Here is a 22,321-nt window from a genome sequence, read left to right on the forward strand (position 1 = left end):
TGAATAAAGGAGGGTGATGTTTATCTAAAAAAGGTTTATCTCTCCCTAGTTGAGTAGTTCTTGTTTTAGACGATAATGTCCCTGCTTGTGTAGCTGAATTTGTTTTGAGCTATTTAGCCCAGACTGTTTCGTTTCCTAATAAAGCGTGATGCTTGCCCTAAAAATATATTCAATCTCACCCGATAGATTTCGGCTACCCGTCGTTGAGCCCCCCCGTTCGGTCCCCCGAGTCGTCCTCCCCTCCGTTCTGGACCAAACTAGGGTTTCCGAGCTACCTTCTCGTCCTCCGGCGGCCCGATGGGCGGTGGCGCGACGGACAAGTGCCAGAGCAGCACGGGTCGTCGCCCTGATCAGCCAATCCTTGAGTCCCGTCATATTCAAGAGGTCGCCTCGCCCTCGCTCCCGATCCCGGACGAACTCCTGGAGGATATTTTCCTCCGGCTGCCAACGCCAGCCGATCTCGTCCGTGCCTCCGCCACCTGCGTCTCCTTCCGACGCGTCACTGCCGACTGCTCTTTCGTCCGGCGCTTCCGCAAGCTCCACGACCCGCCTCTCCTCGGCTTCCTCGACAGATGCATGGTCTTCCATCCCGTTGTAGCGCCGCACCGCACCGCGATAGACGCCAGCGCCTTCGACTTCTCCTTCCTTCCCGTCCCCGCTAGCTGCTGGATCGTCCGGGACGTCCGCGACGGCCGCATCCTTCTCGACAGTAACCTCCTCCGAGAACACACCGTCTTCAAGGACATGGTGGTCTGCGACCCCTTGCACCGGCGATACCTCCTACTCCCCAAAATTCCGGACAAGCTAAGAGCTTCGGTGGAGGATCCGCGCCCATTAGCAATGGGACGATGGTGCGATAACTTCCTTGTCCCTCCTAACGACCAGGACGAGGAAATAGCTTGGATGTCATTCAGAGTGATCTTCATGGCGCAGTGCAAATCTAAGTTGTTCACCTTTATCTTCTCTTCCAGCACCGGGCAATGGCGAGCTGTTCCACCACAAAGTTTGAGTGATTTGTTTCCTGACTTGTTAGGGCCGGAGCAAGTCTTGGACTCACGCCAATACGCGTATGGCTGCTTTTACTGGATTAAAAAACTGAATAGAGAAATAAAAATGTTGGTGCTTGACACCCGAAGGATGGAGTTTTGCATTGTTAAAACCCCACCAGAAGCAAAAGCTAGACATGCTGAAGATATAACCATGGTGGAGGCAGGGGAAGGCAGGCCTGGGATGTTTGTGCTTGCACATGGTCGTACATATGACCTCAGTTATTATAGCATTAGGACAAACAATGGTGGGAGTTTCAGCCAGTGGCAGTGCGAGAAGACAATTTCACTAGGTTCTTGGTGCTTGTTGATAGGTTCCATGAAGAGGTGCTTGCTCCTGTATCAGGGCTGCAGCTCATCGTCTGAACCAGGTTGTTACACACTGGATATCCAAACATTCCAACTTGAGAAGGTGTGCCATGTTACACATCAGTGTGGTTTCCTTAAGTTGTATGCATATATCAACTTCCCACCATCATTGTTTTCATTACCGACAATATCAAGTGGTAAACTTTCTGCCGCGTCCTTGTTATCTCTTTTTAATCACACAGCTTGTCTGATGCTTGATAGTTTATTAGTGTGATCGACAATCCTTCGTTACACGATTTAATTGTGTTACTTAGTCTGTGCTTATGGGTACGCTAATAAAACTCAGGAGCATATCTGCCATCTGTTTGTTTAATCTATTTGCCATTTTAAGGTTACTAGATAATTAAAAGAAAAGATCTTGCACACTGTAAGTAGCATTCGGGTGGCCTAATGGCGGCAATTATCTTGGACAAAAGGTTTGTAGAATCAAGATATAGAGAAGGAATACAAGCCTACATTCAAGTTCACCTTTGGATTGTTTCACCTAGGAAACATTTACTCCAGTCAAGCATGCCTTATCTTGTCTGCTTTTATATGGATATATATAAGGATGCAGAGATGCAATTTTTTGTCACCTTTACATGTATAAATTTCTCTCATCATGATGTTGATTTGACATAAATCTGCATTACTGGTATGGTTGCAAATAAGAGGCTCAGTCGTTGCTACCAATAATGCATCTCATGTATACGATGTGAGCAAAACTGAGGTGGTTGAATAGTTTCTTGCTCTGTAAACTTGCCATTCAAAGTATCAATGACAGCTTGTCAGTTTGTGCTTAGATACAGGTTTGATCTGAAATCAATTGAGCACCAATGTTTGTTTAGAAAGCATGTGTCTCAATCTCAGCTCTTGAATCAAGGCACATGCCAAATGCAAGCAATTAATTTTCGTAGGATGACAGAGGACACACATAGTTTGTTGAGTCATGCAACAGGATTAGCGGTTTCTAATTTTAGGATTCACTTCCACATTCCTTTTTCCTGCCATGTATTTTAAGTTTGACAGCTAACTACACTGGTTAATGCATAAAAGCGAGTGTTTGAGACTTTGAGGTTGATAAAACAATTGAACCATGGATAAAAAGAGTTCCGAAGGTTGATTTCCTCTGTGTTCTGCTTCTCCCATGTTTTTTCTGCAAGCAATTTACCTGAGTGTTACCTGTCGTTTTGTTCCTCTTTGCTCACAAGCTTTCAAATGTCAAATACTCCTGATTTTGAAATATTGGGCAGGTGTTGAGAACGAGGATGACTAGATGCTGGAACAAGCAAAGGCTGCGCTGCATGCTGAAGCGCATATTCAGCTTGGTCAGAATAGTGTTGATGCAAATGCTGGAGGTCTGGCTGATGTGTTGATGAGGATTAGAGATGTTGCTGACGTTGCGATGCAAATCAACGGTTGACCACTAAGTTGCCTCTGTTTTGGTCTGGTAGTATGGTCATCCTAAAGGGGGAAACCTGGAGTGTTTTATCTTGTGTTCCTTAACCTGGCAATGATTGTTGCGTTTGTTTGTCGGATAAGTTAGAGAGAGTATTAACGATGTATAATATCTTAGTCATTAGGTTAAGTAGCTAGGACCCTGTAAGAAGTCAAAGCAAGTGCGATCTGTCCATCCTCGTATCTGTCACTGTCACAATTCAGCTTTGTGGAATGAAGCTTGCCAGGTATAAGGAATTATGGAGAACAAGCCGGGATCTATTAAAACACTGACTTGCAACACTAATCTACTCTATGGTTTATAGACATTTCAGATTTTTTTGATGTCACTGAAGAGAAAAAAAAAGTTAGCCTACAGACGAGACGATAAAGTCTACCATGTCTTAATTTTTCTTAGGACTGACACCTTCATGTCTAGAACCTTTGTCTGGCTATGTAATTCAATCTGCTTTGCAAGTTACAAATATGACTTCTTCATTACAGCTTTTTTGTATATATTGATGACTATGGGGAGAGACTAGTATACAAAAAACACTTAGTGTGCAAAAATAGAAAAATCAACAACATCCATCGGATTTTGAATGGATGCCTTAGATCCAGCTTGAGGAACATGGTGGAGGGATCTTTTTGTACATAACTTTTAGTCAAGGTTTTTTTTATAAAAATGCACACAAGCTCCACCAGCTCACGTACATTGCATCTGAGACATCCATTTAATATCCGACGGATGTCATTGTTTTTTTCTATTTTTGCACACTAGGTGCTGCTTTTACACTAAACACTAGTTTTGCTAGAATTGGTTGTGCATGTTTGACATATTCTATTTGCTATTTTTATTGTGTGAGCATGTTGCAATGCATATTTCTCATTCGAGGCATCCAATTGTTGTTTGATTGATTTGGTTTTCTTTCGCCAATTGGATGTGCAAGAATGCCTAAGAACCTTCTCTAGCTATCTATCTCAACTTGTCTCAAATTCTTTCATGCTATATCACAAAACTTTAACAAGTTCCTTTTCGGACCCTCCGAGTGAGGAGCACTCGGAGCCACCGATCTGATCAGGGCTTCCAAAACAATCCTAAATTGTATTTCGGCCAAACCAACTCATTCCATTTCGGTCCAACCGAATGCACTTTAGGTCGATCTGTTTTCTATCTCGGAAAGGCCGAATCAAAATTCTCGGAGTCACCAAATTGCCCTGTCGTCCCTGAGAGTTATACATCTCGGTGTCACTGATTCACCTCATTCGGTCCGATCGACAGCGAATGGGTATATATATCCCCGCGGACCTACATTGAAAAATTCTTCAATCGTCACGTCTCTCGCAGCTCATTGCTGTCGTCGCCCTGGTCTATGAATCGTCCTCTTAGTCTCCTTGTGCCCTCGTCACAGGACTCCGTCGCCGTCAACGGCAATCTCCGTCACCGTTGCCGCTGTAGTGAATCTTCACCGAGTTAGGGTAATAAGATTCGAACTCCCTGATGCTTCCAAATCTGATTCAATGCACTAGTGTTTGCACCCATATTCTCACCACCGTATGCACTTCTTCTTCTAGCAAACAAATGATTACAAATAGATTCGAGTGAAATTTTTAGGGTTAGGTTCCCATAGTATTCATCTGGGATGGACCAAACCGATAGGATCGGAGTCACCGAATTAGCCTTGGCCATGGCAGATAGTAATTTTTGATGAAACCGAAATTAATTTACTAATCGGTGAGACAGATTCAATGTTTCAGCAGTACCATGAGCTCTTCGGAGAGACCAAATCTCACTTCGGTTCCACTGAAACAGTGTGACCTAGTCTCTATTGCAGCCACAGTACTTCTGAAATTTTCAACTCGGTAATTCTGAAATGCTCACCGTGAAAACCTAAAACAGAATTTTGAACTCAGATTTTTCGAAAAACACCTGTGTTTTGTGATGCTCGTCCAATCTACTCTACTCAGTCTAATTCACAGGGTCAACATCCAGAGGCAGAAAATATGAAGGAAAGAAAGGACAAGGGGTTGAGGAGATGGAGAGAGTCAGACCCCTACTCTGTCAAGATAAGAACTATTGTTGACTACCGCTTTTATACTAAGGAGCAGCAAGATTTCTATGAGATAGTTCTCCTTGACAAGAAGCCTATTTTCAATGATATGAGATGGGTTGATTGGGAATTCATTGATGAGAATGATAACAACTTCCCCAATGTGCATGAGAACTTCAATACCATTGGCATTGATGAGTTCATTAGTACTAAGATGATAGCATGGAGAGATGAGCTCATCATGCAGTTTTACTCCACATCACACTTTCACCCCGATGGGAAGATTGCATATGGATGACTGAGGGAACTAGATTCAAGTCAAGCATAGCTGAATGGGTAGAACTAGTGATTGTATCAAAAGCTAAAGATAATGATGTTGATGTTTATGCCAAGCCCAAGGTGGACCACAACCCCATGGCAGACATGTATGGACAGATTCCCCCAAACTACATCAAGACTCGCAAGTTGGGATCCATCTCTCATATCTCGCCAGGTTTTGGTACTATCAACACCATCCCGAGGCATACTTTGATGCCCAAGTCTGGAGACGACAAGATGATAAGAGGACATTCAATCAATATGTTGCATTTGGTGGATAGCTTCACAAGATTCAAGGTGTTGGACTGTTGATTGTAGAGACAATCAAGAGGATTGTTGCGGATCATAAACGATCATGCGAGTTTGCACTGTACATTCCCACGCTTATCAACTCTAAAGTTGGAAGCAAGGTCTATTTGCTTGATCGTCCACATCTGCCACTACAACCAGAGCTAGAGGACTGCATAGTGACTATGGATGAGACTCATCCAACATCTGATAAGTCTCAGGCAGCAACAGAGGCTGCAAAGAATATTGGTCCTATCTTATCTACAGCTCCAGTTCTAAAGATGAATGCCGATAAAATCATATATATTCTCCATGCTTCTCAGAGGAGTGAGTGAAGTCTGGCCAACCTCATGAAGAACCAAGAGAGCTTCGAGAGGAGCATAGAGACAAAGTTCCATGACCTGGATGTTCAGGTCACTAAGGTGAAAACCAAAGTTGAGAGCCGGAAGAAGTGGATGAAGCTAAGTTGCATTCGATCAGTGATGGTGAGCACCCGGGTATAGGTCTTCCAATGACCACTCAGTTTCAAACGATGCCCAGGTCAGCAGGAGTGCTAGTCACAGACACACGAGCTATAGTTTCTGCACCAGCTGCTACACCCTCAGTTGCTCCTATAGTTCCTCCAGCTGTCTCTACTCCACCTGTCCAGCAGACATCTTCCAAGATCTTCGTAGACACACTTCTCTCTACTCCAACAATGTCTACGCACACTGAAGTTGCAAGTTAGAAGACTTCTTCATCAGGAGCTGCCGGAGATCGAGCCCATAGCAACATTTAGCTCTATATTGATTCGAACATTTTGGTACTTGTTGCCAAATGGGGAGAATTAGTATAGATCATAGGGTTTTGAGAGAGAGTGTTTTGCTTTTGCTCATTTGATTTTGGTTGAGTTTTATGCCACTTCGTGATACTCGTGTTTGATGCTGGTATGAGACCATGTTACTTTTGTGCTTGATTAAGGTACTTTGATGCTATATATGCTGGTTGATCGATCTATCTAAATGCTTCTTGTATGATCATTACTTGTATGCTTGGTGATGAGTGCTTGTTATATTTCATTCATATCATTTTGAGCGCTCCACCAAGATGTATGTGACATGGAAGAGTAACTCATGATCTTAATCGATTGTGCATTTGCATTCAAGCTATTTTTTTAATAATGCACAAATTTAGGGGAAGCTCTTACTTATCACATACTTCTCAACGTGTCGATGCCATTCGTTGATTACATCATTTTTCGAAGCTTTGATCTATGTGTTGTCATCAATTATCAAGAAGGGGGGTGTTGAAAGTGCAACTAATCCCGGGGTAGTTTTGGTAATTTATAACAACATATGTGTCATTGAACTAATGCCTATTCAAGATAGATTTCAAGAATGCTCAATGTTGGCATGGAAGGACATGAGAAACTAGACTCGTCAAAATGCTTAGGACATGGATTGGCACAAGCTTTAAGACTCTACATTTTTAGTTAAGTGATCCAAGATCACATTGAGTCCATAGGAAAGCCAATACTATTAAAAGGGGATGACGTTTTGATCATGACTCAATTGCTTAAGTGATTGAAGATATCGCTCCAAGAACTCTCAAACACTTTCTCCAAATCATATCTGTCCAAACCCTAAAAGCCCAACTCGGTTCCACCGAAATCTCCACATCCGAACCCACCGAGTTAACCCTAGCTATATAGAGCCACATCCAAACCCTAATATACACTAGTAGAAAACTAGGCTTTGGTCCAAACACAATACACACATTAGTCCCTGTTGCATCGTGAACTGGGACTAATGTGAGCATTAGTCCCGGTTCGAGCGGCTAAGGCATCGAGAAGGCATTAGTCCCGGTTCAAATGGGACCTTTAGTCCCGGTTTGAGACACGAACCGGGACTAAATGGTGTGATGCTCTTTAGTCCCGGTCCCTGTCTCAAACTGGGACTAAAGGTTCAAACTCTACGCCCCCCTGTGTATCGCCTTTTCAGTTTTGTAAAAAAGAAAAGAAAATGATAAAAACTTCAAAAATTATAATCCTTCGAGATGTAGTTATGATACTACATCTAGTAGTTAGGAAAATTTAAGAACATAAATTTGGACATGTTTTGCAAAAAAGTGTTATGAAAAAGTAAAACAGCCATATCTTTTGCATACGATGTTGAAAAAACAACATAATATATCAAAAAAATCAGTACGAAAATCCGCATCCGATTTCGACTATCGTAGGCCTGTTTGCAAATTTTTAGAATCCTCAAATTTTGAAAGGAAAAAAGATATGCTCAAATTTCAATTTTTTGAATTTTTGTTAAATGTGGTAAAACTATGGTCAAACTGCTTATTCAAGAAATATTAGTGTTAATAAATAATTATTTTAGTTTTTTTGAATTTTGGTCAAACTATGGTCAAAGATGGAGTAGTGAGAGGATGGGTGACCGGCCGGGAAGTTAGACGATTTGGAATGAGTGGTTCATAATTGAGTAGTGAGAAGTGATGAGGGGTGATTAGAGATTAAATTGTCAAATAATTCAGAAATTTGAAAATAAGAAAAATATTCTAGAAAAATGCAAAATTTCAAAAAAAATCCAACCGGGACTAAAGGTGGAGCTCCAGACAGCGGCCATGTGGAGCTCCTTTAGTCCCGGTTCGTAAGCAAACCGGGACTAAAGGTTTGGGATTTAGTCTCGACCCTTTAGCATCGAGATGACGATCGGTCTCACCGAGTTGCACTGACCAAGTTTTTGTAACCCTCTCACACCATTTTGGAATCACCGAGTTGGTTTGATCAGAATTACCGAGATGAGGTCTTGCTTAGGTCATCATACATCGACCTCACCGAGTTGTTCCATTCGGTCTCACCGAGACGTCTAACGTTCAAATATTTTACATAGGTCGGTCTCATCGAGATTTCATTTTGGTGTCACCGAGTTGAGTCAAAAGGTTGCAATGGCTGGATTCTTGGTGAAGGCTATTTATACCCCTCCACCCCACTTTCTCTTTGAGAGAGCCATCAGAATGAAACTACACTTCCACCATTCATTTTCTCAGAGAGAACCAACTACTCATGCGTTGAGATCAAGAGATTCCAATCCAACCATTTGAACCTTGATTTCTAGCCTCCCCAAGTTGTTTTCCACTCCAATCCTTCTCCTACCCAAGCCAAATCTGTGAGACAATGATTGAGTGTTGAGGAGACTATCTTTTGAAGCACAAGAGGAAGGAGTTCATCATCAACATCAACATCTATTACCTTTTGGAGAGTGGTGTCTCCTAGATTGGTTAGGTGTCACTTGGGAGCCTCCAAGATCTTGTGGAGTTGAACCAAGGAGTTTGTAAGGGTAAGGAGATCACCTACTCCATGAAGATCTACACCGAGTGAGGCTAGTCCTTCGTGGACGTAAGTCATGCTGGAATAGAAAAGGTTGCTTCTTCATGGACCCTTCGTGGGTGGAGCCCTCCGTGGGCTCGCCCAGCCATTACCCTCCATGGGCTCGCCCAGTTGTTACCCTCTATGGGTTGAAGTCTCCATCAAAGTGGACATAAGATAGCACCATCTATCGGAACCACACCAAAAATCTTCGTATCTTCATTGCGTTTGATTTCTCCGATCCCTCCTTTATATTCATATTACAAGTCTTTACTTTCCACTGCACAACTCTTAGACTTGCATGTGTAGGGTGTATCTTTTTTTGCGAGGGTAAAGGGAGTTTTATTGCAAAATCGTAGAGTTACAGTCGAGAGGCCATACATCCTCAATAGAAGGAGGGATTGAGCGTAACCAAACAATGGTAGCTCGCTCCATATGGCTATAGTTTGCCATACGATCGGCGACTCTATTCTGAGAACGATTAAGTTTCTGAGAAACAAACTCCCTATTACTAGATAAGTACTTGATCTCCAAAGCTAAGTGGGCATAAGCTGAACGCTGGAGAGCATCCGTAGACATGCATGACAATGCTTCAGAAGAGTCCGATTGAAGTATTACCGGAGCACCGGAATGCTCAATAGCCAGTGCCATGCCTTGCATCATCACATGTAGTTCCGCCTCCAAAGAATCATTGCAGTGAAAGACATATCTGTATGCTGCAAAAAGAATCACCCCTTCGTGGTTCCTTAGGACCATCCCAGCCGCCGCAGTGCGGTCCTCCGGATGGAAAGAACCATCAACGGACAGGGCCACGGAACCTTGCGGTGGTGCCGGCCACGGCGTGGTAGTCGTTGTATCTTCTTGGTGCGGCGACAGAAGGGCCTCCGAGGGCATTTTACCTTTAACAACCTCCCCCACTGTGAACTTGCCCGCCAGGTTGATAGATTTATAGTAGCTATCCAAGAACTCCACCGAGGCCATCACATGTGGGGCTTCCTTGCCATGGTATATGTCATTACGGATCTGCCATATCCTCCAAATAAGAAAAATCACCATATCTGCGACCACCTCAGAGCAAGAGTTGAGAAGGGACAAGAGCCATTCCTTCCCGTTACCAATAAGAACATCATCAATAGGCAGCGACCACCTTCTATGCATGTTAAACCACAAGATCATCGCCTGCGTGCATGCAATTAGAGCATGAAAGGTAGTCTCCTCCTCTACACCACAGAGAGGGCATAGAGAGCGTGTAGCCAAGTGCCTCTGATTTTTTTACTGTTGCGTTGCCAATGTGCCGGTTGCCACTCTCCAGGCATTGATTTTCATTTTTTGAGGCACCTTGGCCAGCCAAATACGGTTCCAAATTGAGCGGTCACCCTCCGGGTTTGTACTAGAAGAACCATTAGCGAAGGTGACGTTATGATCGCATGTGGCCAACTTGTAGGCGCTCCTTACCATGAAAACTCCAATCTTCTCCGGGAACCAGGAAACAAAATCAGCGCGGTTGTGGGGGGAAGTTCTGATTTTTAGTATGTAATCCACGTCCATAGGCCAAAAGAATTCCAGTAGGCGATCAACATGCCAAGCATCGTTGTCATCGATAAAATCCGCCACCCAGTTTAGCCGACAATTACCCTTAGGTGTGATAGGGCGAAACATCGACGGCCGAGGAATCCAAGGGTCTCTCCACGTGCGAATATCAGATCCATTGCCAACCCTCCAAATAACACCTCTCTTTAACAGATCGAGACCATGTAAAATACCCTTCCACACTGAAGAACCGCTGCCTGAGAACGACGTATCCAACAGTTGTCCCGAAGGGTAGTATCTGACTTTCATAAGACATGCACGGAGGCTGTCCGGCGTGTCTATTAGGCGCCAAGCTTGTTTGGCCAACAATGCTTGATTAAACGCCCTCATATCCTTAAACCCCATGCCACCCATAGGTTTAGGTAGCCTAAATCTGTCCCAACTCATCCAGGCCATCTTCTTCTTCCCGTTTTCAACTCCTCGCCAATATTGATGAATCATACGAGTCAGCTCATCACAAACGGAGGCAGGGAGCTTAAAGACACTCATGACATAAGTAGGTAGGGCCTGTGCTACCGCCTTGATCAAAATCTCCTTATTGCCAGAAGACACATATTGCTCACTCCAATCAATGAGCTTCTTGCGCAACCAATCCTGGATGGTTTCAAAGTTCCCTTTGTGCATTCTTCCTTCTGGGACCGGGAGGCCCAAGTACTTCGGTTCAAAAACTTCTTGTGTAATCTCCAGAACAGACTTAACCTCTTGTACCACACTTGGCAAGCAATTATTTGAAAAAAGGATGGAGCACTTCGACGGGTTGATTAATTGTCCTGTCGTCGCCGTATACGTGTTCAACACACCTTTGACCAAACTAGCTTGCTGTTCCGATGTGTGAAAAAACAGAAGTGAGTCATCCGCAAACAAAAGATGTGATATCACCGGAGCACTCCTGCATATCTTGACCCCTTGTAGTCCTTCTTCTCTCATTGACTTATACAGAAGAATAGAAAGAGCATCAGCCACAAAGAGGAAGAGGAAGGGGCATAATGGATCACCTTGGCGGAGCCCTCTTGAGGGGGAGAAGCGTTCCAACGATTTCCCATTGAATTTTATCGAGTACTTCATGTATGTAGCACATGCCATAACGCGAGAGATCCATTCATCGGAGAATCCCCACTTAGAGAGAGCCCTCTGCAGGAAGTTCCAATCAACACGGTCATAAGCCTTTGACAAATCCAGTTTGTACGCACACAACGATTGTGAGTTTGCTTTGGCGTTTTGGATGTGATGAATGCACTCAAACGCGATGATGGAGTTATCAGAGATGAGCCTCCCAGGGATGAAGGCACTTTGATTTTCAGAAATAAGCTCAGTTAAGAGAGGCCACAGCCTATTCACCATGCACTTTGACACGATCTTATACACCACATTGCACAAAGTAATGGGCCGGAAATCATTCAGCTCTCTCGGGTGTGGCACTTAAGGAATTAGCACAATGGACGTGTCGTCCATCCAGCATGACACCAGTGGTAAAAAAACTCCTGCACCGCTGCCACTATCTCATCCTTGAGAACTGCCCAATTCCGTTGACAAAACCTGGCCAGGAAACCATCACATCCCGGTGCTTTCAGCGGACCGATTTGAAACAGCGCATTGGATATCTCCTCCTCTGTATATTCTTGACACAAGGCCTCATTCATCTCCGCAGAGACTTTAGGGGCAATACTATCCAGTACCACATTTGGATCCAAGGTCGGGTACTGATACGTCTCCAACATATCTATAATTTATGAAGTATTCATGCTATTATATTAATCATCTTAGATGTTTTATATGCATTTATATGCTATTTTATATGATTTTTGGGACTAACCTATTAACCTAGAGCCTCGCGCCAGTTTTTGTTTTTTCCTTGTTTTTTAGTTTTACAGAAAAGGAATCCAAACGGAGTCCAATTGACGTGCCAATTTTTGATGATTTTTTATGGACCAAAAGAAGCCCCGGGAATAAAAGAGTTGGGCCAGAAGAGCCCGGAGCCATCCACGAGGGTGGAGGGCGAGCCCTACCCCCTGGGCATGCCCCCCTGATGTCTACTACACAACCTTCTTCTTGTGGACGTTGTTGGGCCTCCAAGTGCAGAGGTTTGTAGGACAGTAGCAAATTTCCCTCAAGTGGATGACCTAAGGTTTATCAATCCGTGGGAGGCATAGGATGAAGATGGTCTCTCTCAAACAACCCTGCAACCAAATAACAAAGAGTCTCTTGTGTCCCCAACACACCCAATACAATCGTAATTTGTATAGGTGCACTAGTTCGGCGAAGAGATGGTGATACAAGTGCAATATGGATGGTAGATAAAGGTATTTGTAATCTGAAATTATAAAAATGGCAAGGTAGCAAGCGATAAAAGTGAGCATAAAGGGTATTGCAATGGTAGGAAACAAGGCCTAAGGTTCATACTTTCACTAGTGCAAGTTCTCTCAACAATAATAACATAACTGGATCATATAAATATCCCTCAACATGCAATAAAGAGTCACTTCAAAGTCACTAATAGCGGAGAACAAACAAAGAGATTATGGTAGGGTAGGAAACCACCTCAAAGTTATCCTTTTTGATCTATCTATTCAAGAGTCCGTAGTAAAATAACATGAAGCTATTCTTTCCATTTGATCTATCATAGAGTTCATACTAGAATAACACCTTAAGACACAAATCAACCAAAACCCAAATGTCACCTAGATACTCCATTGTCACCTCAAGTATCCGTGGGCATGATTATACGATATGCATCACACAATCTCAGATTCATCTATTCAACCAACACAATTACTTCAAAGAGTGCCCCAAAGTTTCTACCGGAGAGTCAAGACGAAAACGTGTGCCAACCCCTATGCATAAGTTCACAAGGTCACTGAACCCGCTAATTGATCACCAAAACATACATCAAGTAGATCATGTGAATATCCCATTGTCACCACAGATAAGCATGGCAAGACATACATCAAGTGTTCTCAAATCCTTAAAGACTCAATCCGATAAGATAACTTCAAAGGGAAGACTCAATCCATTACAAGAGAGTAGATGGGGAGAAACATCATAAGATCCAACTATAATAGCAAAGCTCGCGATACATCAAGATCGTGCCAAATCAAGAACACGAGAGAGAGAGAGAGAGAGATCAAACACATAGCTACTAATACATACCCTCAGCCCCGAGGGTGAACTACTCCCTCCTCGTCATGGAGAGCGCCGGGATGATGAAGATGGCCACCGGTGAGGGATCCCCCCTCTGTCAGGGTGCCGGAACAGGGTCCCGATTGGGTTTTGGTTGCTACAGAGGCTTGCGGCGGCGGAACTCCCGATCTAGGTTATTTTCTGGAGGTTTCTGTATTTATAGGGATTTTTGGCATAGGTCTCACGTCAAGGAGGTGCACGAGTCGTTCACAAGGTAGGCCCACATGCCCAGGGGGGTGGGTGCGCCCCCCACCCTCGTGGACGTCCCGGGACTCTTCTGTCCCAACTCTTTTGCTCCAGGGTCTTCTTTTGGTCCATAAAAATCGTCAAAAATTGGCACATCAATTGGACTCCGTTTGGTATTCCTTTTCTGTAAACTCAAAAACAAGGAAAAAACAAAAAACTGGCGCTAGGCTCTAGTTTAATAGGTTAGTCCCAAAAATCATATAAAATAGCATATAAATGCATATAAAACATCCTAGATGGATAATATAATAGCATGAATACTTCATAAATTATAGATACGTTGGAGACGTATCACCCCCTACCTCGTGAACGACTCGGAGACCCCCTTGACGTGAGACCGATGCCAAAAATTCCTATAAATACCCAAACCCCCGGAACATAACCTAGATCGGGAGTTCCGCCGCCGCAAGCCTCTATAGCCACCAAAAACCAATCGGGACCCTATTGCGGCACCCTACCAGAGGGGGATCCATCATCGGTGACTATCTTCATCATCCCGGTGCTCTCCATGATGAGGATGGAGTATTTCACCCTCGGGGCTGAGGGTATGTACCAATAGCTATGTGTTTGATCTCTCTCTCTCTCTCTCGTGTTCTTGATTTGGCACGATCTTGATGTACCACGAGCTTTGGTATTATAGTTGGATCTTATGATGTTTCTCCCCCTCTACTCTCTTGTAATGTATTGAGTTTTCCCTTTGAAGTTATCTTAACGGATTGAGTCTTTAAGGATTTGAGAAAACTTGATGTATGTCTTGCATGTGCTTATCTGTGGTGACAATGGGATATTCACGAGATCTACTTGATGTATGTTTTGGTGATCAACTTGCGGGTTCAGTGACCTTGTGAATTTATGCATAGGGGTTGGCACACGTTTTCATTTTGAATCTCCGGTAGAAACTTTGGGGCACTCTTTGAAGTTCTTTGTGTTGGTTGAATAGATGAATATGAGATTGTGTGATGCATATCGTATAATCATACCCACGGATACTTGAGGTGACATTGGAGTATCTAGGTGACATTAGGGTTTTGGTTGATTTGTGTCTTAAAGTGTTATTCTAGTACGAACTCTATGATAGATTGAACGAAAAGAATAGCTTCGTCTTATTTTACTACGGACTCTTGAATAGATCGATCAGAAAGAATAACTTTGATGTGGTTTCATACCCTAGAATAATCTCTTCGTTTGTTCTCCGCTATTAGTGACTTTGGAGTGACCCTTTGTTGCATGTTGAGGGATAGTTATATGATCCAATTATGTTATTATTGTTGAGAGAACTTGCACTAGTGAAAGTATGAACCCTAGGCCTTGTTTCCTAGCATTGCAATACCGTTTACGCTCACTTTTATCATTAGTTGCCTTGCTATTTTTATATTTTCAGATTACAAAAACCTATATCTACCATCCATATTGTACTTGTATCACCATCTCTTCGCCGAACTAGTGCACCTATACAATTTGCCATTGTATTGGGTGTGTTGGGGACGTAAGAGACTCTTTGTTATTTGGTTGCAGGGTTGTTTGAGAGAGACCATCTTCGTCCTATGCCTCCCATGGATTGATAAACCTTAGGTCTTCCACTTGAGGGAAATTTGCTACTGTTCTACAAACGTCTGCACTTGGAGGCCCAACAACGTCTACAAGAAGAATGTTGTGTAGTAGACATTAAGCTCTTTTCTGGTGCCATTGCCGGGGAGGTTAGTGCTTGAAGGTATATCTTTAGATCTTGCAATCGAATCTTTTTGTTTCTTGTTTTATCACTAGTTTAGTCTATAAAAGAAAATTAAGAAAAAGGAATTGAGGGTGCCTCATATGCTTCATCTTTTTAATGTCCTCCATGAAAATAAGGATTCCGATAATTGTGCTCAATTGCTAGAGGAAGAATGCATTAAAATGTTTGGCACTAAATCTTTGAATGATGAGCATGATTGCAATGTTGTTAGGATGAATTCTTTGAATACCCATGATGCTAATGATATGCAAAGCCACAAGCTTGGGGATGCTATGTTTGATGAAGATGATATGTTTAGTCCCCCAAGTTTTAATGAGCAAATTTATTATGATGAAAGCATGCCTCCTGTTTACAATGATTATTGTGATGACACATATGCTGCAAAGAATAAAGATAACCATGAAAATTGTCATCGTGATTCTAATTTTCAATTGGATTATGCCTCACATGATAATTATTTTGTTGAGTTTGCTCCCACTATTCCGAATGAGAAGAATTTTGCTTATGTGGAGAGTAGTAAAATTTATATGCTTGTGCATCATGAGAATAACGCTTTATGTGATGGCTATATTATTGAATTCGTTCATGATGCTATTGAAAATTATTATGAGAGAGGAACATGTGCTCTTACATATTGCAATAATACCAAGTTTCCTCTCTATGTGTTGAAAATCTTGAAATTATGCTTGTTTTGCCTTCCTATGCTAGTTGATTATTGTTCCCATAAGTTGTTTTCTTACAAAATCCCTAGGCATAGGAAGTGTGTTAGACTTAAATGTTCTAGTCATATGCTTCATGATGCTCCCATTAGGTTTCAATTCTTATCTTTTATGAGAGCATCATTGAAATCATCATGCCTAGCTAAAAAGGCATTAAAGAAAAGCGCTTGTTGGGAGACAACCCAATTTTTACCCTTACTGTCTTTGTGTGTTCGTATGATTATGCTACTATAGGAATCATTTTTTATAGCTTTTGTTTCAATAAAGTGCCAAGTAAGACCTTTGGGATGGCTTACGGTAATAGTTGATTTGATCTTGCTGAAAAACAGAAACTTTTGCGCGCACGAAAATAATTTTCATAAATCTAGGAACATGCTTTTCAGTTGATTATTTTTTAAGAATATTAATAAAATAAGTTTCTTAGGACTTCCTAATTTCTCAGAATTTTTGGAGTTACAGAAGTATTCGAGAGTTATAGATTACTACAGACTGTTCAGTTTTTGACAGATTCTGTTTTCTATGTGTTGTTTGCTTATTTTGATGAATCTATGAGTAGTATCGGAGGGTATGAACCATAGGGAAGTTGGAATACAATATATAGTACACCAATATGAATTTAGAATGATTTCACAACAGTACCAAAAGTGGTGATTTATTTTCTTATACTAACGGAGCTCATAAGATTTTTTGTTGAGTTTTGTGTTGTGAAGTTTTCAAGTTTTGGGTAAAGATTCGATGGACTATGGAATAAGGAGTGGCAAGAGCCTAAGCTTGGGGATGCCCAAGGCACCCCAAGGTAATATTCAAGGACAACCAAGAGCCTAAGCTTGGGGATGCCCCGGATGGCATCCCCTCTTTCGTCTTTGTTCATCGGTAAATTTACTTGGAGCTACATTTTTATTCACCACATGATATGTGTTTTGCTTGGAGCATCATTTTATTTTGTTAGGATTTGCTTTCTTTTATTTAGAATAATGTTTTGCATCTTTATTTTCAATTAAAATGTCAAGGATAGCCTTTACCATGCTTATTTTGCAAGTATACATGTTGTTTTTTCAAAACAGAAAGTTTACCGCTGTTACAAAAATTCCCTAGAAAATTCAAAATATGATAGAATGTTGAAATTTTTTGCATATTGAGCTTTGATAAATTTTCTACAGTGTGGTAAATTTTCATAATTTTTGGAGTTAGGGAAGTATGATGAATCGTGCATTCCTTACAGACTATACTGTTTTGGCAGATTGTTGTTATGTTTGCATTGTTTGCATATGTTTGCTTGTTTAATGATTCTATTCGAGGATAGGAGTATTAAATATGTAGAGGAATTTAATATGCAATATGGAATAATATTTTTTGTGATTTGCTACAGTAGAGAATTATAAGGTTTTTGCGTTGGTTTATACTAACTTATCTCACAGTTCTTGTTGAGTTTTGTGTGGATGAAGTTTTTGAGATTTAGGGAAACCGAGATATAAAAGGAATTAAGGAGACGCAAAAGTTCAAGCTTGGGGATGCCCAAGGCAACCCAAGATAATATTTCAAGAAGTCTCAAGCATCTAAGCTTGGGGATGCCCCGATAGGCATCCCACCTTTCTTCTTCAACAATTATCGGTTAGTATCGGTTGAGCCTAAGTTTTTGTTTCTTCACATGAGTTGTTCTATCCTTGCAATGCCATTTTATTTTATTTTTCTTGCCGTTTGAATAAAGTACTTAAGATCTGAAATACTTAAATGAGAGAGAGTCCTCACATAGCTAAATAATTATTTGACTACTCATCGATCTTCACTTATATCTTTTTAGAGTAGTTTGTCATTTACTCTTGTGCTTCACTTATATCCTAAGAGTAAATGGTTGAATGAGTTGAATATCATAAATCTGAAATTATGTATGTTTGATATGCTTATCCCATGGGGAGTAATGACTTCACATATAAGTAGAGGTGGTAAATTTATTGAACGTTAGCAAACATTGTATTGGTCACTTGAACAATTCATGAAAGAATACTAAAGGAAGAGAGATTTCACATATAAATATATTGTCTTGGACATCTTATCTGATTGTGAGCCCCATTAATTATTTTCAAACCTGAGCAAATTAGTTGAAGTTGGACAAGGAAGACAACATAATGAGTTATGCTTGGGTATATTTGTATAGAAGTTATATTGTTATGGATCCTCTAACATGTGGTGCTTGCTATTTAGAATCATTTGCTAGCCAAAATATCTGTACTAAGCGGGAATACTGCTTGTGCATCCAAATTCCTTGAACCAAGTTTCTTCCATGAGTGTCCACCATATCTACCTATATGCGGTATTTACCTGCCGTTCCAAGTAAATTTGCATGTGCCAAACTCTAAACCTTCAAATAATAATCTATTTTGTATGCTCGAATCGCTCATGTAGCGACTAGGGGCTGTCAGTATCGTCCATGCTAGGTGGGTTATTCTCACGATGAGTGGACTCCGCTCATCATTCACGAGAAAATGGCTGGTAACTGGGATGCCCAGTCCTAAATATCAAAAACAAAATCGCAAATAATTTAAACAAAACTCCCCCAGGATTGTTGATAGTTGGACGACACCCATTGTTTCGGACAAGCCGTGGAGTGTGATTGTTGGTGGAGGGGGAGTAAAATCTTTACCTTTCTGTTCGGGAACCACCTATACTGTATCTAGTATGGAAGATATTGGGAACTCTTAGTCGTTATGTTGACAATGAAAGATACCTCACAAAATTATTTTCATCTCTGTTTTAAAGCTTCGAGCTCTGGCACCTCTGCAAATCCCTGCTTCCCTCTGTGAAGGGCCTATCTTTTACTTTTATGCAAGAGTCAGTAGTATTCCTTCTCATTCTAACCTACTTTTTAGTTGGTAAGCATCATGTGATGTGGAAAGATCTAAGCATATATGGCCATTTAAATATATTTGATCATGAATTATTATTGTTGACAATTATCTCTATGATAAATAAGTTGGGAGGCGAAATATTAAGCCCCTATCTTTCTCTGTGTTCGATGGATGCTATTTGTTCTAAAAATATGCTTTGAGTGGTAGAAATCATGGAAGACTATATGATAGTTGAGTATGTGGGATTTGCTAAATCAAAGCTCTTACATAGACCCTTCCTAATAAGATGAATTGCAATTGTTTAATGACTGAGAACATAGTTTGTTAGTTTTCAAGAAAGTTTATGGTGTATGCTTTAACATGTGAATAGCTTGTTACTTGATTATGAGAAGTTTTATGAGATAAGCTACTGTTATGACATATAATGATGCTAGAAAAGGTGGTTGAAATTATCATTGATCAAACATGTGCACCTGCTAACATTCACACTTCATAAATTATTTCTTTTATCATTTACCTACCCGAGGACGAGCAGGAATTAAGCTTGGGGATGCGGATACGTCTCCAACGTATCTATAATTTATGAAGTATTCATGCTATTATATTATCCATCTTAGATGTTTTATATGCATTTTTATGCTATTTTATATGATTTTTGGGACTAACCTATTAAGCTAGAGCCCATTCCAGTTTCTGTTTTTTTCCTTGTTTTTGAGTTTTACAGAAAAGGAATACCAAACGGAGTCCAATTGACATGCCAATTTTTGACGATTTTTTATGGACCAAAAGAAGCCCCCGGAGTAAAAGAGTTGGGCTAGAAGAGACCCGAGCCGTCCACGAGGGTGGAGGGCGAGCCCTAACCCCCTGGGCACACCCCTACCTCTTGGACAACTCGGAGACCCCTTTGACGTGAGACCGACGCCAAAAATTCCTATAAATACCCAAACCCCCGGAACATAACCTAGATCGGAAGTTCCGCCACCACAAGCCTCTGTAGCCACCAAAACTCAATTGGGACCCTATTGTGGCACCCTGCCAGAGGGGGGGATCCATCACCGGTGGCCATCTTCATCATCCCGACGCTCTCCATGACGAGGATGGAGTAGTTCACCCTCGGGGCTGAGGGTATGTACCAGTAGCTATGTGTTTGATCTCTCTCTCTCTCTCTCGTGTTCTTGATTTGGCACGATCTTGATGTACCGCGAGCTTTGCTATTATAGTCGGATCTTATGATGTTTCTCCCCCTCTACTCTCTTGTAATGGATTGAGTTTTCCTTTTGAAGTTATCATATCGGATTGAGTCTATAAGGATTTGAGAACAGTTGATGTATGTCTTGCATGTGATTATCTGTGGTGACAATGGGATATTCACGTGATCTACTTGATTTATGTTTTGGTGATCAACTTGCGAGTTCAGTGACCTTGTGAACTTATGCATAGGGGTTGGCGCACGTTTTCGTCTTGACTCTCCGGTAGAAACTTTGGGGCACTCTTTGAAGTTCTTTGTGTTGGTTGAATAGATGAATCTGAGATTGTGTGATGCATATCGAATAATCATACCCATGGATACTTGAGGTGACATTGGAGTATCTATGTGACATTAGGGTTTTGGTTGATTTGTGTCTTAACATTACAAAAAAATACACTTCTGTGATGATACGTGTTTGTCACAGTAGGTCGCCTTTTCTGTCATGCATGTATATCCATGACGATTTTATGACAGAATCAAGATAGTCATACATGTGCTGTCATAGAAGTGTTCCATGACATTACCAAAATTATCATCACGGAAGTGTCCACTTCCATGACGATAAATCGCGCGTCATAGAAGTGCTTTCGTCAAGGGTGACCGACATGTGGCATCCACCGTAACGGGATGCCATTAACCGCTGTTAACCTATCAGGTCCGTTTTGTGTATCCGATAACCCGCTAACAGCCACGACCAATGCCGATTTTCCACGTGTAAAATTCTCATCGACTGACGGATCCACGCGTCAACTCCGCGTTGGCACAGGTGTCACTCATCCAATGGTCGAGATGGGCCTATGATATGTTGACACATGGACTAGCCCAAAAGTGGCCTACAAAGTTTAAATGTGCCGGCCCAACCAAAGGCCCATATGATTTAACAGACCATAATGGGCCGGCCCGGCTAAAGGCCCACAAAATTTAGCGGACCATAATGGGTCGGCCCAACTAAGGACCTGAAGGAAATATGCCCTAGAGGCAATAATAAAGTTATTATTTGTTTCCTCATATCATGATAAATGTTTATTATTCATTCTAGAATTGTATTAACCGGAAACATGATACATGTGTGAATACATAGACAAATATAGTGTCACTAGTATGCCTCTACTTCACTAGCTCATTGATCAAAGATGGTTATGTTTCCTAACCATAGCCATGTGTTGTCATTTGATTAATGGGATCACATCATTAGGAGAATTATGTGATTGACTTGACCCATTCCATTAGCTTAGCACTTGATCGTTTAGTATGTTGCTATTGCTTTCTTCATGACTTATACAAAGTTCCTGCAACTATGAGATTGTGCAACTCCCGTTTACTAGAGGAACACTTTGTGTGCTACCAAACGTCACAATGTAACTGGGTGATTATAAAGGTGCTCTACAAGTGTCTCCAAAGGTACATGTTGAGTTGGCATAATTCGAGATTAGGTTTTGTCACTCCGATTGTCGGAGAGGTATCTCTGGGCCCTCTCGGTAATACTCATCACCTAAGCTTTGCAAGCATTGTAACTAATGAGTTAGTTATAAAATGATGTATTATGGAACGAGTAAAGAGACTTGGTGGTAACGAGATTGAACTAGGTATTGGATACCGACGATCGAATCTCGGGCAAGTGACATACCGATGACAAAGGGAACAACGTGTGTTGTTATGCGGTTTGACCGATAAAGATCTTCGTAGAATATGTAGGAACCAATATGAACATCCAGGTTCCACTATTGGTTATTGACCGAGAATAGTTCTAGGTCATGTCTACATAGTTCTCGAACCCGTAGGGTCCGCACGCTTAATGTTACGATGACAGTTTTATTATGAGTTTATAAGTTTTGATGTACCGAAGTTTGTTCGGAGTCCCGGATGTGATCACGGACATGACGAGGAGTCCCGAAATGGTCGAGACATAAAGATTGATA

At 41.6% G+C, this 22,321-nt stretch overlaps 1 protein-coding gene across 1 annotated transcript; it reads left to right on the forward strand.

Moving 5' to 3' along the window:
* The first annotated feature begins 245 nt into the window (after positions 1 to 245).
* Positions 246 to 2,983, forward strand: LOC123133357 (uncharacterized). The gene is made up of 2 exons (XM_044552850.1): positions 246 to 1,552; positions 2,648 to 2,983. Exons 1-2 carry the CDS (start codon positions 298 to 300, stop codon positions 2,668 to 2,670), a joined length of 1,278 nt encoding a protein of 425 aa, XP_044408785.1. The 5' UTR covers positions 246 to 297; the 3' UTR covers positions 2,671 to 2,983.
* Positions 2,984 to 22,321: the final 19,338 nt, after the last annotated feature.

Source organism: Triticum aestivum, chromosome 6B, assembly GCF_018294505.1.
Source record: "Triticum aestivum cultivar Chinese Spring chromosome 6B, IWGSC CS RefSeq v2.1, whole genome shotgun sequence".
Taxonomy (NCBI): Eukaryota; Viridiplantae; Streptophyta; class Magnoliopsida; order Poales; family Poaceae; genus Triticum; species Triticum aestivum.

What these genes read in the sequence shown, in the direction of transcription:
- LOC123133357 (XM_044552850.1), top strand. Translation starts at nt 298, where the DNA reads ATGGGCGGTGGCGCGACGGACAAGTGCCAGAGCAGCACGGGTCGTCGC. An exon ending in ATTACCGACAATATCAAGTG is followed by an intron (nt 1,553 to 2,647) that starts GTAAACTTTCTG and finishes AATATTGGGCAG; the next exon opens with GTGTTGAGAACGAGGATGAC.